Raw genomic sequence first — 17,662 nt, forward strand, 5'->3', positions numbered from 1 at the left:
GAGCGCGATGTCTACATACCTGGAGGAGGTCGTGGTCGTGGTCGTGGAGGCCGTCGCGACAGATCTCGCGAGCGTCGTCGCTCACCCTCGGGCAGTCGTTCTGCATCTCCACCAGCTCGTCGTACACGTCGCTCACCATCGTCAGAACCCTCTCGATCTCCACCACCACGACGTCGACCGCGGCGTTCACCGTCAGCTGACCGTTCAAGATCTCCTCCTCGTCGTGCGCGTCGTCGGTCTCCTTCCCGTAGCAAGTCTCCACCTGCAAGACGAAGGAGAGACCGGTCTCGAAGCCGGGACAGCAGGAGGCCACCCAGGCCCATTTCGCGATCTAGTTCCCCACCAGTCAGAAACAAGTCGAGCTCACCAGCACCCAGGCTGCGATCACGTTCACGTTCACGAACTCCTCCCCGCCGCCGGCGTCGCTCCCCATCGAGCTCTATGTCTATAAGCCCTGCACGACCGCGGCGGCGCAGACGTTCTACTTCGTCTGGGGCTGACTCAAACGGCTCTCGTGCCGACATCAAGAAGCGTAAACGATCCGTTAGCTCTAGCAGGTCACGTTCTCGCAGCAAAACCGGTAGGGCTAGACGTCGTGTCACTCGCTCACCCACAGGGTCACCGGCTCGTGGAGAGGGTACTCCCAAGTCATAGGCTGTCTATAAGCACGCTCTCTGCAAGGCATGCTTAACGGGACCGCGTTCTTCCTATGCAGAAGCGAAGCGGTGTTGGCGGTGCCGCCCAGTGAAGAGAGCATACGATCGATGCCAGTCCCTACCATTCACATCTGAAAAGCAAAGGAAAAGGCGACTATGATCGGTTCAATCGCTGCTTTCCACTAAATGCTTGAATCACATCCTTGCCCACGCGCCATGGAGGACCTCAAAACATGATGACACGGATGGATAGAGAATGTCTGTACTGCAACTACGCCCATTAATATTCCGATGGTCATTTGTACTCTAGACCGTTTTACATATCGCAACCCTGAGCATTCATTTCCAATCATCCCTTCTACTACGTCTCTGATATCAATGCGGTGTATCGCATACTTCTTCGCGGTTTTCGCGTAGATACTAGTATACGGCTTCTCGGCGCGATATACGTCGCTGGCTTTGGTGTGGCGCTGCGACGCTATGACACAGTAACGCATGCGTGCAGGGCCGTTCGCGGAGGTACAAGGTGTGACCTGTGATCCGGTACATTTCCATGGCCTTGCCATGTGGCCTTCCGTGGCCAGAGCGGAACCTTAGTGCCTTCCGGGGTCATCGGCGCGTGGTGAGACCTGTAGTCTTTTGCAGAAGTTCAGTCATTCAAACCGCGTTTCGTGACTTCATCCTTTGCGCCGTTTACACTGTGCAGCTACGACGCTAATGTCGTCAAGTTTACCTAGAGTATCGTCAGCAAAGTGCCGAGTCCATGCAGCTAGCTGTACGTACCTCCTTCAATAGACAAGCCCTCATCAATGGCCTTCTCCATATACGGACTCTCAGCAAACGGGTCTTGAGCAATCTCTCTCGCAGCATTGACCAGCTGCTGCGCTACAAATTGCATGCCATCAGCATAAGTCTGATCTTCCGCGTCTTTCTCCTTGTCACCATTCCACTTCTCCATGCTCTCGCAGATGTTTTCCACGATTTCATGTTCCCACAGGTTGTCTACTACGCCATCCGACATTGCCAGGACGACATCTTCTTCTTGGATTTCTACACAATCCATGGCTGCGTTGTTGTCTGGCGTGTCTGGACTATTAGTCCCTAACTGCCGTGGACAATCGAACCAGTGCCACTGCTCTTGCGTTTTGTATATAACCTCCTTACTACTCGGTCGTATGACAAGGATCTGGGAATCGCCTAGTTGCGTTACGTAGAGTAAGGGGTGGTCGGGTTGCTCGTTGTCTGCACCGAGAAGCGCTCCGCAAGCGGTGGTCGTCCCGTGCCATTCGTTGGGCGAGGAGGTCGCTTGCTTTGTGAGTTCGTATGCGGTCTGGAGGTATGTGACGGGGTTTGGAGGTGAGGTGGAGGAGTAGGATGCGCTCTCGATTTCGAGGGACCAGAAATGGGCGATTAGGCGGGACCATAGACTGCAGAGTATGGTTAGCACTTGTACGTCTTGTAGCGACCATACGGCACGCGACTTACGCAGCATGACCCTTTTCTCTTGTTGCCCATGCGCCCACGCCGTCGTTCGCTGCAATGAAGCTCTCACTGACTAGCACCGCATCGTCCCCGTTTGTGACACCTCTTATCATCTGTCCGTTGACAGTCGGTCGGCGATCGCGACTCTTGTTGTGCGTACTCAGGGGCTCAGAGAAACTCGTTGAAGGCAGCGACAGGAAAGGCGGGGGAAACGGCCGCGAAGGCCTCTTTGCGAAGAGCGCATATCCAGCCTCGAAGTAGAATGGCAACTTGGACTTGGGTGGCTCGGCGTTATCAGGAACAGGCGTAGTCGTGCCAGCGCCCGTTTGCGCTTTGGACGCTTGCTGAGAATACCATCTCGAACGTTGCGGGAAGACGATTACAGGCGACTTTCGTTGTGCTAGTCTCCAGGCTTGTGATAGTTGGTGCTGGAGGAGGGGTCTACTGCGCATGCGAAAGGAAGGTGCGAGCATGCCAGCGATGGAGTATGCAGAGAAAGAAAAAGTTTATGTTGAGGACTTTTGCGTCCAGGAATGTTCAACCCAAAAAACCATGCGGAGCCATCGCTCTACCTTCCGGTGTGTGGGGAACCCGAGAATGCGGTTTGCGCATGGCGACCATGGATCGGGAATGTGAGGACATGAGTCAGCAAGTGGTATTGCCGTCTACCATGACGTGTGGGGGAGTCGAAGGTTCACCTCGCGCGAGAAACGGCCATGTAAAGATTAAGGAGATTTAACATAATCGAGTAAGGTTGCACAGATATGATCTACGGGACATGGTCTTGTACACATCTTTAGGTATTAGTGCAGCGTGGACAGGCTAGAGATCATCGCTACCTCTGGCGCTGTCGCAAGGCCGGATAGGCCTGGGTACTGCAAACACGTATTTATAATATTCTGAAAGAGCATGTGTCGCTTTCCCTACTACTGAGATCTGTATATGCTTTTCTGTAGTTTCTAACTTAAGCTGTACGGCGCAACGATGTGTATATCCAGCTTTCGCAACAGCCCAGAGGCTACCTGTGTCGTAGATGACTACTTTCTGAGGATCATTGTCCTTCAAGCCGTGTTGAATTGAGCTTCCGTAGCATTGCCATAGGGTATACCAGATAAACGCCTGCCAATGCATCCTGTGAGGTTATTCCACTGCCCATCACTGAGCATCCCAAGCCAGCTTATGCCCTCCTCTTCGCAAAGTTTTCTAGATCCGCCCGTGTAGCCACGCCCAGGACGAACTTCCTGCTCGCGTCTGTCACTACGGCAAATTCCTGCTTCCCGCTTCCGTCTACCCCGCCGGCAAAGAACTCCTCGAGCTCTTCCAAGGGCGTCTCGGTGGTGATGACCTTGTATCGCCTGCCGCGACGTTGGAACTTGTGCATGGCAGCCTCAACTGGGTCGCTGTCCTTGACTTTACCGTCTTTGAGGAGTTGCTGGAGATGCGGGATGCTGATGTAGCCGAGTAGGGCGCGGTTCGTTTGCGAGATGACTGTGAGGTGTGTGTAGTCGCGCTCAAGACCGGACATGAGGGCCCATGATATGGGGTCCGAGGGCTGAATGGACAGCGCAGGCGGGGGGTCAAGGTCTTCTACGGTGGCCTGCGGGTCGTTAGACCTGGCATGCTGGGTAATCGAGCATACATACACCACGGTATTTGTCCGCCCATAGTGCTTGGTAGTCGCTGGTAGAGGTGCCGTTGGCGGTGGGCGCTTCAGCTGCCATTGTTCTGGTGGGAAGATATTGCGGGGATGTTTGTTACGCAACTTTCAGAGGAAAGCTAGGGATGCAGATCGCCGGGTCCTCGATGGCCATGCGCTAGTAATTGCAGCATGCGCGGACCGGGCTCTAGCGGGTAAGGCTTTTGCAGTACCTGTGTGTTTCAGAACGTATGACAGACGTTCTAGCCGGCCTGCAAGCACCTGCGTAAGCCTACCCAGGTACGGCCGCAGGTATCCTGATTGCACCCTCGACATTGCCGTCTGATCGTCCCGACTAATGCACTTTCCATGCTACATCCTTCACGTGTCGGCTTGGTCTTCGTGACCAGATTGGACTTTCAGGCTGCGGCTCTTCTTAGGGCACACATGGTTTTGCAGCGCTTAAAGGTACACGTGATGGGCGGTCCACTAGCGACAACCACAGGTCTCGCTCGTGGGAGCCGCCCGCTTCGAACACCATCAACGCCCTCACATCGCGAGCAAGCGGATATCTTGCATTATTCGTGTGCAGATCTCGGATATCCGCTCTGTACTCTTACTATTTATGTACCGCACGACGACCACACGATGGCACTACCAGCGCACCACTGCCCCTCGATCGCCCACGTAAACCGGTCGGACGAACGACAATCGCATACATCGCACTAGTAACCACACCGAACGAAGGCATTGATGGATATGGAGGCCGTATGTCTGGGGCCTCGACGCTGGCCTGGTGCTGGCCCCCGTGCCTTGGCTCTGCGAAAGCCGCTTTGACGAGGCCTCTTGTCGGGGCGCTTTATGTCCACAGGTCGCGACAACCATCATGATCATCATCATCGCATACCACAACAGGGGACATTTTTTCGTATTGGGTCTCTCGGCATTGCTTCGCACATGTCCAAAAAGGGAACACTGCCGGTGACAGAGTTACTCGACGCGATAGAAAGCAAGCCATCTTGCTTCACAGCATTTGCACGATATCGCATCATCAGACAATGGTCAAGCATGGGTTTACACCTGGAAGCGATATACAACCGTGTTACCGCCGTGGGCATTACACAAGAGACGGCAGATGCAGGCTTATCGATAATCGCGCGGATACGGGCCACCCCCGTCTCGGACCATGACAATCTGGGGAAGCCTTCCACCTAGGAGGGACCATTTTCAATCCTGACTGAAGATACTACTGACCCTGTATCCTTTTCTAGGAAATTTGTCATGCGTAACAGATATGCATACCTTATTCATCCCCGGGTTCTACGAGGTGATCCAGACAGTACGGGAGCATGGCCATTTCTAGGTCTCGCAGTGTGGTTTCGAATACCACTGTCGAGGCTCATGATTGTGGCCATTGGCACGGGCATGATTGCGCTCTTATCCCGTATTTGAGTTGGTTACAGATCCTCTCCGATGCATACTTTCCATGCATATCGTACGCAGAGTCCCACTGCTGTTACCTTTCCAACTCTGTACAGGGCATCTTCATTTTCATTACGCCTTCACTCACTAGAGAAAGACACGTCTGAGAATTCGGTAAAGAGATGGAACTTGTGCGATCTGTACAGGGATACAGTGACGTATGAACCGGCCTGTATTGAAGTACGCAGCCAGGTTATCGAGCTCATGATGCCCTAAAAGTAGATCCGAGGAACAACAAGGCTTCACTCGTCTTGGGACTGACACAGCATGATGGTCGGTCCCTAATGGTGGGGTTTACTGATTTCATCTATCATACTACAAGGTATTACTGAAGGGCCTTGGAGACGTCGCGGTGTACTTCATCAAGGCCGATGTACCAAACGTCCATGACGCCAGCTCGAATGCGCCCTCAAACCCTGGCCATCTCATCTAATCAAGGCAATGTATTCATCTACATCCAATTATGACTGCGCAGCTAGAGTTGTCGCGCAGGAGATAGGTTGCGAAGGCATAGGGGACAATGGAGCTGGCAGGGTCGTTGGCTTTGTCTCGATGGTAAGATCCGGAATTTTGGTAAAGTGCAGGCTAGACTACGGTGAGTGTTTCTTTGTTTTATCTTAATTCAACAATACTTAAGCTGACGATGTTCTAGTAGTAACCGAAATGCAAAATACCCTGACAAGCCTACCCTGAGCACGTCCAAAACCCCGCAGCTCAGCGTTCTCACTTGGTGCCACGCAACTTAGCCGCTCATATCTCACCATCGTCGCAACACGAGCGTCATCTTCTAGCGACGAGCACACTGACCTCACAGAACGAGAAAGAGCTGGGAAAGGTGGTCTCAACAAGTGTCGCTTCCATCGGCCTGCGCTCTTACCTCGAGGGATTCGTCTAGCTCGTCAGTGGCGGCTTCTCAGTCACAGCCGATCGACCGCTCACCGTAGCCCAACAAAGCGAGAAAGGCATAATCGAAAGAGCTGCGCCGACGTGGAAAAACCGTCACTTTCGCATCATCAGCAAGCTTCGTGCACAAGTATCAGAACAGTGGGTTTGCTTGGCCGGAGGCGCGGCTGCTCTCAGGGCTGTACTCCTGCACGGACCCAAGTCATCGCATCGCGCGAAACCTCCCACGACGCAGCAAACACGCCACACGTGCTGCAACATTACCAAAACTTCACCGGTGCCTAAACGAACGATTCCCAATTACCTCGCGCTTTTTCGAACGCGATAGCTCGTGTGGTGCGTGCAGGCCGAAGAACGTCACGTGCTGCGCCTGGCGTCGCTGGAAAGTTCAAGAGTTGCGTCTCCGATCTCTTCTTTCTTGCCCTCCCCACACCACCACAATACGACCCAACCACCTCACCCACCGCGCACCATCGATCTACCCGGTCGACCATCAATCACGCGACACTGCCATCGCGCCCGACACATCGACGAGGTAATTCGCGAATCTGCGCCTCCCTTACGCGTCGACACGACATCGTACAAGCGTGAGCTCGACTCGCACAATGGCGGACGAGGCCAACCCACCCGTGTCTGCGGACACCACCAACACTGCTGAGTTGCCGACGCGTTCTTCAGACGCTGTTGCAGAGCCTGCTGTCGCTGAGGCCAAGCCGGCTGAGGACGGTGTCATAGCCACCTCAGGTGTCGCCGAAGGTAACCAATAGCCTGCTCGTAAAATCTACAGGGCGCAGTAGCTAACGCGATCGCGAACTAGTTCCCGAAGACGACGCTGCTCAAAAAGACGATGCCGCGAAGGAAGACGTCACTGCTGACGCGCAGGCAGAGCCAACCACGGCCAGCGACGACGCAGGTAAGTCCAGCCATGCTTGATTTCGAGCCTCGGGCTACCAGCGTATTACAATCGCGTACTAACCTATTATCTCAGATGCCGCCCCTGCCTCCGACGCGCCAGCAACGAATGGCACTCCAGCACCGAAGAAGGCTGCCAACGGCAAGCGCAAATCAGGCGCAGGTGTCCCCGAGCACAAGAAGAAGACACCGGCTAAGAAGGGAAAGAAGCCGCCCCCGGAGCTGCGTTTGAATGTCTCGCCTGGTGACATGTTCATGGTCGCCATGCGGGGTTACCAGCCATGGCCAGTCATTGTTTGCGATGAACAAATGCTCCCAGAGTCGCTGCTTAGCAAACGTCCTGTCAGTGCTAAGCGCATTGACGGTACATATCGCGAAGACTTTCTCGAGGGCGGCAAAAACGCTAAGGATCGGAGGTACCCGGTCATGTTCCTGGGCACCAACGAATTCGCATGGCAGGTCAACACTGAGCTGTTATCATTCGACATCGAGGAGGTGAAGAAGGACGTGGAGTCCAGCAACCAAGGCAAGAAGAACAAGCAGCTCTGGGAAGCGTATCAAATCGCGGCTGAGGGTCACGATCTGGCACACTTCAAGGAGATGCTGGCTGCCCACGAATCTGCGATGCAAGAAGACGTGGAGCAGAAGGAGCAAAAGAAGAAGGAGAAGGCTGAGAAGTCAGCCAAGCGTAAAAGCACAGCCCCTGACGACTCAGAAGACGTTGAGATGGGAGAAGCTGGCGACGATGCTGCCCCTGCAAAGAAGGCGAAGGCCACTAAGAAGCGCAAGAAGGATGATCAGAGCGATGGCGAGAACGAGAAGGTATGCGCCGCATATACCCGTCGATTTACGCACTCTAATTTGCTTACAGGCTGTAAAGACTCCCAAGATCAAGTTGACGACTGGCAAGACACCAAAGGCCGCATCGGCCGCGAAACCCAAGAAGGAGCCCAAGTCTAAGAAGAAAGCGAGTGAGGAAGCTGCGCCCGAAACACCAGAGGAGGCTCCTATGACTGAAGAGGAGCGGCTAGTGAAGCGCGAGAAGCAAGTTCTCTACCTCCGTCATCGCTTGCAAAAGGGCTTCCTCTCGCGCGACCAGAAACCAAAAGACGAGGACATGACGAGCATGGACGAGTACCTGAAGCAGCTTGAGGCTCACGAGGATCTGGAGGCCGATGTCATAAGGAAGACCAAGGTGCACAAGGTACTGAGGGCAATTCAGAAGCTTGAAACTATTCCGATGGAGGACGAGTACCACTTCAAGCAGCGCTCCAGTGATCTTCTGTCCAAGTGGACCCCTGCTCTGGCGTCTGAGCCTGAGGCTGCTGCTGCCAACGGCGTCAAGAGCGAAGATCGGGAGAAGTCTGAGTCTGCCAAAGACGAGGCGCCGTCTGCTGAGAAGACCACAGAGGAAGATAAGAAGGACGATGCTAATACCGATGCCGCCGTTACCAAGACCGCTGACGAGGATGGCGATGTGCAAATGTCGGAAGCCGACAAAGAGGTCATCAAGGATGCGCCTGCAGCGCAAGAAGAGGCTGAAAAGAGCGCAGAAGGCGTCGAGAAGGCGACTGCTGAGCCTGAGACTGCTGCTGCGGCAACGGATGATGCGTCCACCTAAACGCGGCGCGCTCATGAGCAATGAGCAAGGAACTGGCGTCTTCGGCTCGGTTGCGGTCGTCTTTCTGCAGTAACCTGACTGCAATACTGAAGCGCAACGGCTTGCGATGGTTGGTATGAGCATGCCCTAACAAAACGCGTTCGGCTATCTCTACAGCTGGCGCACCAGTTTTCGTATTTGGACGACAGGGGTCATCGGTGTATATACATATAGTGCTGAACAAGCAGGGTTATTGGGGTCCGATGAGAAGACGCGGGCTTATTCTTTGCGACATGCGTCTTCTTTCATAGGTTCTCAGAGATTAGTGAGCTTTAGCGGAGTAAGAGACTGTCTTAGCAATCGATAACACTTAGAATTACCTCTTGAATATGCCACTGCTGTTTCCGACAGTGATCAGATTGACTACTTTTCATATCTTTGTTCTCTCCACGCATATATCATGGTAATGTGTGGCGCGCGCATCGCGTGGAGCAATGGATGCCCCGCTATCATTATGACGTACTCTTCGCTCGTTGAGCTCCATAACAAAACCATAGCCGCGCAAAGCTCCTCACAGCCATTAACAACAATTGAAACTCGATACTTCTTGTCGTAAAAACACTCAATACATCAACCAACACCCTGAACACTATTTCAAGATGGCCAGCGCAACTAGAAAAGACCTGCTCAAGAAGGTCTACAACATGGTACCGCCCATGCTTGAGAGCTTTCACAAAGGTAAGGAACTATCTATGATACTAGCCCCCGACGTGGATTCTAATGTATTCGAACAGGTCAATTGGGTCGTGTAGCTGTCATTGGTGGCAGTGAAGACTACACTGGTGCGCCTTACTTTTCTGCTATGGCATCCGCAAAGCTAGGTTGCGACATGGTAGGAATATCCAGATCAACCCATGTCAGACAACGTACTCACCTGGCTGCAGTCCCATGTAATTTGCGAACCCGGCGCCGGTGCGGTAATCAAGACATACTCTCCCAACCTCATGGTACACCCATACATGCGTCAATCGAAGAACCTCGCCAAGTCCGAAAGCGCAGACAGCATCACCTCGGAAGTAGTAGCCATGCTATCACGTCTCCACGTCATTGTCATTGGTCCCGGTCTTGGTCGCGATGAACTCATGCAAGAAACCTGCGCACAGGTCATCCAGGAGGCAAGAAAACAGGGCATCCCATTTGTGCTGGACGCCGACGGCCTCTACCTCGCTCAGACAAGGCCAGAACTCGTGGACGGCTGCACTGAATGCATTCTCACACCCAACGTTGTCGAGTTTGCAAGGCTAGCCAAGGCCAAGGGCGTAAACGTCGACGAAGGCGATCCCTCAGAGCTGTGCGCCAAGCTGTCAAAGGCATTCGGCGGTGTGACCATCATTCAGAAGGGCGCCAAGGACTACATTTCCAACGGTTCGCACACACTCGTGTCCGAGGGCGAGGGTGGCTTGAAGCGCTCTGGTGGCCAAGGTGACACTCTCACCGGCAGTCTGGCGACCCTGTTGGCATACAGGAAAGCATACCACGACAAGATCTGGGACATTGGCACTGAGATGTCAAGGAGCGAGACGCTTGCTCTTGCGGCGTATGGTGGATCATGCATCACTAGGGAGTGCTCGAAGCTGGCGTTCAAGGAAATGGGCAGGTCGCTGCAAGCCAGTGACTTGACTGGCCATGTACACACTGCTTTCCTAAACGTCATTGGCGAGAGGGAGGAGACTCCCATGTTGTGAGCTGGAGACGGCTCTCTTCGTGATGATAAAAGTGGGTGTCTACGGCAAAGCATATCTGGTGTCAAAGACTGGCGTTAATACATAAGTAAATGTAATGATTCGTATGAATACATCTTTTCGCTCGTCTTTGTTCGTACCTTTGAGCAACATAGTGGCTTAATATCCGAGTACATAAGGCCGCTTGGTTCTCATACGATTTGCTAGGTGTTGTCTATGAACAGGCAATTTATCAATTCATGTCTGCACATGCTGGGCGCGGGCGCAGGATCGCTGGGTAAGACTCCCGCGGTCTGAAGGCATCTTTGGATACTGTACATTGTCATAAGTAAGTTGAAATTCGAAAAGAGGAATTGACACAAGAGCATGATATAATTATGTCCCATCACGTATGCAGCATGGTATTCTACTGTAACGAATTAAAAGTATGTAAGACAATGTACACATCTACGCAGACGAACGCATTGTACTCTACGAAACTGGATTACTAGAAAGCAACCTACAAGGAGGATTTCAAGGCAAAATAGATATCTGCAACTCCTTACCATCGTGAATATCCACTCAAGGCTAGACAATACAGAAAACGTAGCACATAAACGATACCTCAAATAACGTCACACGGTTCAAGGAAGATGTCATGAGCGCATGCATATGCAGGGCATCTGAAAATAGACGGCGTGCATGTGGAAAATGTTCCGGTTATTGAGGATCGCGTTGGTGGTTGTGCTGATGAGGCTCGGCGACTGCGCATATGCAAGGGGCGATTTCGGGCTGAAAGAGGATTATAGCCCGGGAATCTACCCCCAATGTAAGCAGCTTTGATCAGGTTCGGGGCTACGGACTTGATGTTGGCGGATAGAGAACTTCCAGTCTAGGTGTATGTACGCGCTTCGCCCCAAACGGATGCCTTTCTTTGTCCTCCAAAATATCGGAATGCATTCCCGCCTCTGTCTGTGCAACAGCAGGATCAGTGCAGCCATGTGTAGACAAAGGGAGCCTTTAAGCAACGCTATCGTCATCGAGGTGTGTGTATGTGCATCTGTTGGTTCTCTTCTGCACTTCTAATTATCATCGTTGCAATATGGCACATAATGCAGAAGATTACTATGACATGCCTGTCGAGATGCTGCCGTCTGCAAACTTCGCAGGCCGCCCTACGAGCGACATCAGCATAGGCATGTACGACGGACTCTGGGATTTAATGTTCTCACCCTCCTCTTATTCGTCGGAAGACCAAGCAGCAGAAGAAGACAACGAAGCCGCTCTGCAACAACGGACCCCACCGAGATCACCTCCTTCGCCGACGCAGTTAGAGTCGCCAGTAAGACCAACAATCAGAGTAACGTCACCGACGCTCAGAGATGAGGAGAGACTATGGAGAGAAAGCTGGGCCAACGATGAGAGCATGATAGATCGGCCACGATTGAGGAAGAAGTCCCAGACAGCACCTCCCGGCGGCTTTGAAGCACAGGCTACACCACCCCTGGAGCCACGGCGAGCGATCAGTGTAAGGTTGAGCTACTCGAACACAATAAGGAGAAGGCGGCCGAAGTCGGATGAGGGGGTTGCGAACTGTTTGGACACCAGGAAGGTCTCCAGGGACGGGCGATTGGGACCACGCAAGGCATTGCCGAAACCACCATCATGCCAGGATAACGAGGCGACACCTCATCGTACGACGCGTGCTCTCGGCTTCTTTCCCGAGAAATCACGAGGGCAGGAGACTGTGAAACACAAGCAGCTTGGAACGCTAAACACTCTGAACACTGCTTTGGCGGACTTTGAGTCGAAGAGATTGCCTACCTCGCCCAGTTCGATGCTAGAAACACCACGAGAATGTTACGCAACACCACCAGAGCGGCTTGGGACAAGTGAAACCTCAGGTAGCCCACGCTCATCTCGCTCGTGGGGTCGGAAGTCAGTCCGGTCTGTCAGACCTGTTGCTCATACAACCCACTCGCCCTCCTCCGCACGGCCAAACGTAGAAGCCCACCATACGCTAAAGCGCAAACACCAACGTGGAGATGTTGACGCGGCTGAACGGCGGAGAGTTTATCTACCCGGGGCCATCATGCTGGCAGAGCATCCAGCTAAGCTTCGCAGAGATTCTGTCGCAACGCTTGACCCATTTACGTTTGACCCCAAACTAGACTCGCCAGGAAGGCGAACATCGGATTCCGCAGGGCTGGATAGTATAGTAATCTTTTTCGAGGAGTTTGGTGTGGTCGCAAAGGTTACTGAAGCCACCTTTGACCAGTATTGGCTACGACAAAGTCTAAAGATGAGCGACGCCATGGATGAAGAGATGGAGGACTTTGTCGCCCGCAAGGCAAGCGTATCAAGCGTGAGGGAGGTAGGGCCAATGGGTCCCCGTGTCACACAAGGTCCTCCCGGGTTGAAGTCCTCGTTCTCGTCCGCGTCATCTGTGGTTTCTATGCACCCACCAGAAAAACGTAAGCGGAGCAGGCTGCGAGGACTGCTATCACCAGGCCTTCCTGGCGCAGCCTTTCTCAAGTCCCCTGCAGGCCGCGGACAGCAGATGGAAAGTTCATGACCAAGATAGCAATAGTGTAGATTGGATCAATCAAACCTTAGGGAGATGAGCCGCGTGTCACGATTCAGGCCGGGGTACCTGGGTACCTGGGGTGATGTTCTGCCAAGGTGTGATCGCGATGAGGTGCCATCCTGAACGGGTAGTTCACGACACATGGGCTGGCGGTTGCCAGTATGGGAGACGATCATTGAGCCTGGACTCTTCAATTGCTGACATGTCTAACGCGAGGAAGAAAATTGATGGCGATCCGCCGTTTCCGCATTTCGCGTACCCATGAGCGATGACGACTGATGGCTGGCGATTCAGCCGTGCGGTAGACGCTTTGGGAATAAGACGGACATTGGCGCGGCGCCAGAGGAAAAACGTGTGGGTGACGCCTCTGCCACTGACAGCACAGTTTGCCAAATGCGAATGGACGCATGAAACCTGGTGGTCCCTCACCGAGTGTGGGTTCACGATAGGGTAGCACTGGGGAGTCCCCAGGATCGAGTGGCCAGGGCCACGGTGTTGGCTTCCGTGTGCCAAAAGTGAGGCAGCGAATGAAAATCGCGTCCGCCCCTTTATGTCCAATGAAACGCCAGACGGATGGCATCGATCGCCGGCGAGGATAGCCCTTCTGAGCTCACCTTGGCCCTTCGTCCACCGCTCAGCGCGGGCCGCATTCGTCAGACGCTCTCTGACACGAGCCAGCGCATCGCTCGTCCCCCATGCACCCAAGTGGTGCTAAAAGCACATCTTCCCCTTCGCAACCCGCATTCTCACTTATTCATCGCCTCGCAATTCTGACATTACCCCATTTGCTTCCTTCTTCACCACAACCATCTACCACCACCGTAAGATTTTCCTGCACAGACAAGCCCTTCTTTGGCCGTTGTTGCTGATCATCGTTTCGCCCAGCTTGCTTCTTACACCGCTACCACTATTCTTACCATCCCATCCCACCACCCCTCAGACGTCATGGCCTCGACTCTTGCGAGTAGTAGCAGTAGTAGTAGTAATACCTACGTCGCCTTCCTCGAACAAGCCAAGCACGACTTCTGCATGAGCAACGCACACCTCTCAGAGGAGGAGCTAAACCGCGCGTGGTTCCAGGCTGCCTGCCAACCGTCGCAACCCTCCATGGCCCACCAGGTCCCACGGTCAATGGCCTTCAACACGTCAAATATGACCCAGCTCCCAGTATGGACACATTTTTGGTCTGCTCGTCCCTGATCTAACACCCTCTAGACAACTGGCTTCGAATCAATGGACCGGACTCGTTCTGCTCCCGTCATGAACCGCTCAGACTCGGCCATGACCGACAACCTACACCGCTCAAACACCACCTACTCTGACTGGCCTTCAATGTCCCAAGAGTCCAATACCGACTACACGCTCTACTCTGATACTTCCATGCGAAGACAGCCGACTCTTCAGTCGATGCCAGAGACTGCTTACAACAGCATCGCTGAGTACAGCGTTGGCGACTACGTCAGCAGCTGCATCCAGCCAGACTCATCTTCCCTCCCCACCCCCCAGCATTCACAACAGTTGCAACTGACACCCAGCTTGCAGTGGAGTTCGTCTTCGGACGCCTCTTCACCCAGCACACCGTCAACCGCTCTGATGACGCCTGTTACTCAATCTAGTAACATGAGTCGTCAGGGTAGTTACAACCCTCTGTTTTTTGATAACATTTCCATGTCGCGTAATCAGTCAAATTCTTCATGTGTGCCCATCCTCCCAGAGGATGGGTCATTTCCTTATTCCTTTAACGTCGCATCCAAGCCCATCAGCGAGTCCGCTGATGGTTCTCATTTTCTCAACTTCACTGGCTCCTCCAGTGAAGCTTTCCTTTCTTCATCTGTTCCTGCAAGTGCGCATGCACTTGCGTCTTCCGACAACGATCAGTCGTGCCTGGCGGAGGATATGCGGAGGTCGACTTCAGCTTCATCAAGCGAGGGTTACTCGAGCGAGGTCTCTGCACCTTCATCGACCAACTCTCGTCAATCGCAACGCGAACGCGAGATCAACGCGCAAGCTGCGTCTCGCAAGATTGCCCCGAAGGCAATCGACAACAATGATGCGACCGAGTCTGCGTCATCAAATGCTCAGATGACAAGGATAAGGTCTGAGGATGGATCCTCTAAGACTGTCGGTGTTCTGTCAAAGACACCGTACGTGCGTCCTCAACACCCAAAGATCAAGTGTAACTTTTGCAACGAGCGACCCGATGGGTTCCGTGGCACACATGAGCTTGACCGTCACATTGCTCGCGCCCATGCCTCTCGCAGGAAGGGCTACATCTGCGTCGACTCTTCAGCCGACAAGAAGTTCCTCGCCAACTGTAAGCACTGCCGTAACAAGAAGGTGTATGGCGCGTACTACAACGCTGCCGCCCATCTTCGCCGTGCGCACTTCCATCCCCGCAAGAGGGGCAGGAAGGGCAAGAACGACGAGAAGCGTGGTGGCATCGGTGGCGGAGACCACCCTCCCATGGAGTATCTCAAGCAAAACTGGATCAAAGAGGTGGAGGTCGACAACAAGCCCACCCCTCAGTCGCCCGAAAGCGCTTCCGACAACGACGCGTCTGAACAGATCGACAACACCTTCGACACTTCTGCGTACGAAGTCGACAACACCGCTGTTCCTGCTGCCGCCTACCCTCCGTCGCAGCAGCCGCTCCCCATGGCCATGCCCATGCAAGTACCCATGATGGACCAAGTCCCTATTGACCCAAATCAATACATGGACTACGGTATGAACATGCATGCGAATGAGCCCATGGTGTTTGACAACAACACCTTCTTCGACCCCAACCTCCCTGTCCCGACCGACATGAGTAACTTCCAGTTCGACGCGTACATGGGTCCCTGAGCCCATGTATTCTTTTCCTCCTTCCTCCATCATCCCCTTTCGCTTGACTCATTTGAGTCACTGATGTACATAACGTTGGGTTTGCGCTGTTTGCTTTTTGATCTTCGGCGTTCGATGTATTGACCACCAGCTCGACTTCCCATGGAGCAGCTGTGGTAGGTCTGCATCATGGCGCTTTCTTGGTTTTGTCTTTTCACGCTCGTCGACGTACATGATAGAGATTTGCTGGGCTTATAGAGAGTGACGCTGTCCCTTGGGGCGCTCACATAACGTACCGATGTTACTGTCGCATAACGTTAATGCTCGTGTAGCTACTGCTACTGGGCTTCAAAGAAAGAAAAATACAATAATCAAAATAAACATGTCTGCGTTGGTGTGATGCTTGGTTCTATGAATTCCTTTCTGACCCAGCTTTACAATGCTTGCCTTCAGTCTTAACAAACAGTAAGTAGATATGTTCCTATGCTCGCATGTGTTCTCTGGATAGATTCCTAATAACGTCTTCACCCACCTTTGTCGATTGTCATGTCTATCACGAAGATGCTCGTCGCCAAGTCGTCCATATTGTAGGTTACAAACAACATGCCTTCGTGTACTTTTGTTCGCCCCCAAAACGAAAGGCTCGTTTGACTGATAGTGAACATTGGTTTGATGGCATATCTTATTCATTACTCTTGCCATGTCCTAGGCCTGCGAGTATACTAGCCAACTCTTCCAAGAAGCCCGCACAACCCAAGATGTAGTCCTCGCCTTCGTCTCTAGACCAAAAAGACCTAGTAGCTAGAGTTGGGGTAGTTACCACCACCCTGTGTCGAGTTGTCAACGGGGTTGGCAGGTCCACCAGTCTGTCCCAATGCACCACCAGTCTGTGTTGCCTCGCCCTTTGACTGCTTAATAGCCTCTCTCGCCTCGGCTTGTTCAGCCTTCTTTCTGTTCGATTGTTAGCACACGTCCAACCCATTCATATAGTATCCACCACTCACCTGTCCAGATCGCTCGCCAGATCAGGCTGCTCTCCACCACCACCCAGGCCCTTCCCTCCCTGAGCCACCGCATCGGCTACACGTCCCTCGCCCGGTGCAGCCATTTGTTGCCCGTCTAACTCTTTGTGCCTTCCTACGTCTTCATGGGTCAGACCTTTGCTCTCTTCGCCCGCTGGTGCGCCGTGGACTCCCATGCCTTCCTCGAACTTTGCATTTCGTAGGCCCTCGGCGTCGGTAGCTTGCTTGGTGGGGATACGTTGGTCAACGGTGGCGGCGTTGTCGGTGGCGTTAAATTCTGTCTGGACTTGCTCTTTTGGGTCTTTTTGCGCTGGGTTGCCGGGTGTGGTGTAGGCTTGGTCTAGAGAGGGCTGCGAGGGGCCCTTGGGATCGAGACCGGACATGGTTGGTGTTGGTAGATGTGGTTGTGGTTTGGGTAGGTAGAATGTCAATTGACAGACGAGAATTTGAGTGCAGAGAGTATGTGAGGTTGGAAATTATGTGGATTGGGTTTGTATATGGGAAATCAGGCTGGAGCTGTCGAGGATAATGTTTTGGCTATCTGCCATTGCTATGACGTCTGCGGGGTGGGCCCGTCATTCATTCCCGCCCCACCAATGCGCGCCGTTGTCATGTGAGGACGTGGAAAACAAATGTCTGAGCCGCGTTTTAGTCTTGTCTCGTAGTCATTGGTATCCGCGCGGCACGATGGCGGGAAGACTAGGTGCGAGATCGGTCCCAAAACTTGCATGCGGCCGTGCAACGAGAAACCAGATAGATACACGCAGGTCTTCGTCTGCGCTGCCGCCTACAATATAACCAACGTACTGAGATGAAGAGCGGTGCATCCATGTAGACT

The 17,662-nt window shown here is 53.3% G+C and overlaps 6 protein-coding genes across 6 annotated transcripts; 3 read left to right on the forward strand and 3 right to left on the reverse strand.

Annotated features, from left to right (window-relative positions):
• Positions 1–1,333: 1,333 nt before the first annotated feature.
• On the reverse strand, positions 1,334–2,611 carry J4E87_002222 (uncharacterized protein; the record flags this gene model as incomplete). Its single annotated transcript, XM_049373860.1, has 3 exons — positions 1,334–1,389; positions 1,440–2,083; positions 2,142–2,611. The coding sequence occupies 3 exons, from the start codon at positions 2,609–2,611 to the stop codon at positions 1,334–1,336; spliced, it is 1,170 nt and encodes a 389-aa protein (XP_049236000.1).
• A 704-nt stretch (positions 2,612–3,315) lies between these two features.
• J4E87_002223 (uncharacterized protein) lies at positions 3,316–3,859 on the reverse strand (the record flags this gene model as incomplete). The annotated part of the gene is made up of 2 exons (XM_049373861.1): positions 3,316–3,735; positions 3,782–3,859. The coding sequence occupies 2 exons, from the start codon at positions 3,857–3,859 to the stop codon at positions 3,316–3,318; spliced, it is 498 nt and encodes a 165-aa protein (XP_049236001.1).
• Positions 3,860–6,764: 2,905 nt separating this feature from the next.
• J4E87_002224 (uncharacterized protein) lies at positions 6,765–8,692 on the forward strand (the record flags this gene model as incomplete). Its single annotated transcript, XM_049373862.1, has 4 exons — positions 6,765–6,915; positions 6,977–7,072; positions 7,148–7,893; positions 7,943–8,692. The coding sequence occupies 4 exons, from the start codon at positions 6,765–6,767 to the stop codon at positions 8,690–8,692; spliced, it is 1,743 nt and encodes a 580-aa protein (XP_049236002.1).
• A 638-nt stretch (positions 8,693–9,330) lies between these two features.
• Positions 9,331–10,416, forward strand: J4E87_002225 (uncharacterized protein; the record flags this gene model as incomplete). The annotated part of the gene is made up of 3 exons (XM_049373863.1): positions 9,331–9,409; positions 9,466–9,563; positions 9,616–10,416. The coding sequence occupies 3 exons, from the start codon at positions 9,331–9,333 to the stop codon at positions 10,414–10,416; spliced, it is 978 nt and encodes a 325-aa protein (XP_049236003.1).
• Positions 10,417–13,924: 3,508 nt separating this feature from the next.
• On the forward strand, positions 13,925–15,823 carry J4E87_002226 (uncharacterized protein; the record flags this gene model as incomplete). Its single annotated transcript, XM_049373864.1, has 2 exons — positions 13,925–14,146; positions 14,195–15,823. The coding sequence occupies 2 exons, from the start codon at positions 13,925–13,927 to the stop codon at positions 15,821–15,823; spliced, it is 1,851 nt and encodes a 616-aa protein (XP_049236004.1).
• Positions 15,824–16,596: 773 nt separating this feature from the next.
• Positions 16,597–17,207, reverse strand: J4E87_002227 (uncharacterized protein; the record flags this gene model as incomplete). Its single annotated transcript, XM_049373865.1, has 2 exons — positions 16,597–16,753; positions 16,807–17,207. The coding sequence occupies 2 exons, from the start codon at positions 17,205–17,207 to the stop codon at positions 16,597–16,599; spliced, it is 558 nt and encodes a 185-aa protein (XP_049236005.1).
• Between the last annotated feature and the right edge of the window lie 455 nt (positions 17,208–17,662).

This window comes from Alternaria ethzedia, assembly GCF_023757985.1.
Source record: "Alternaria ethzedia strain BMP 0044 chromosome Unknown scaffold_4, whole genome shotgun sequence".
In the NCBI taxonomy this organism is placed as follows: Eukaryota; Fungi; Ascomycota; class Dothideomycetes; order Pleosporales; family Pleosporaceae; genus Alternaria; species Alternaria ethzedia.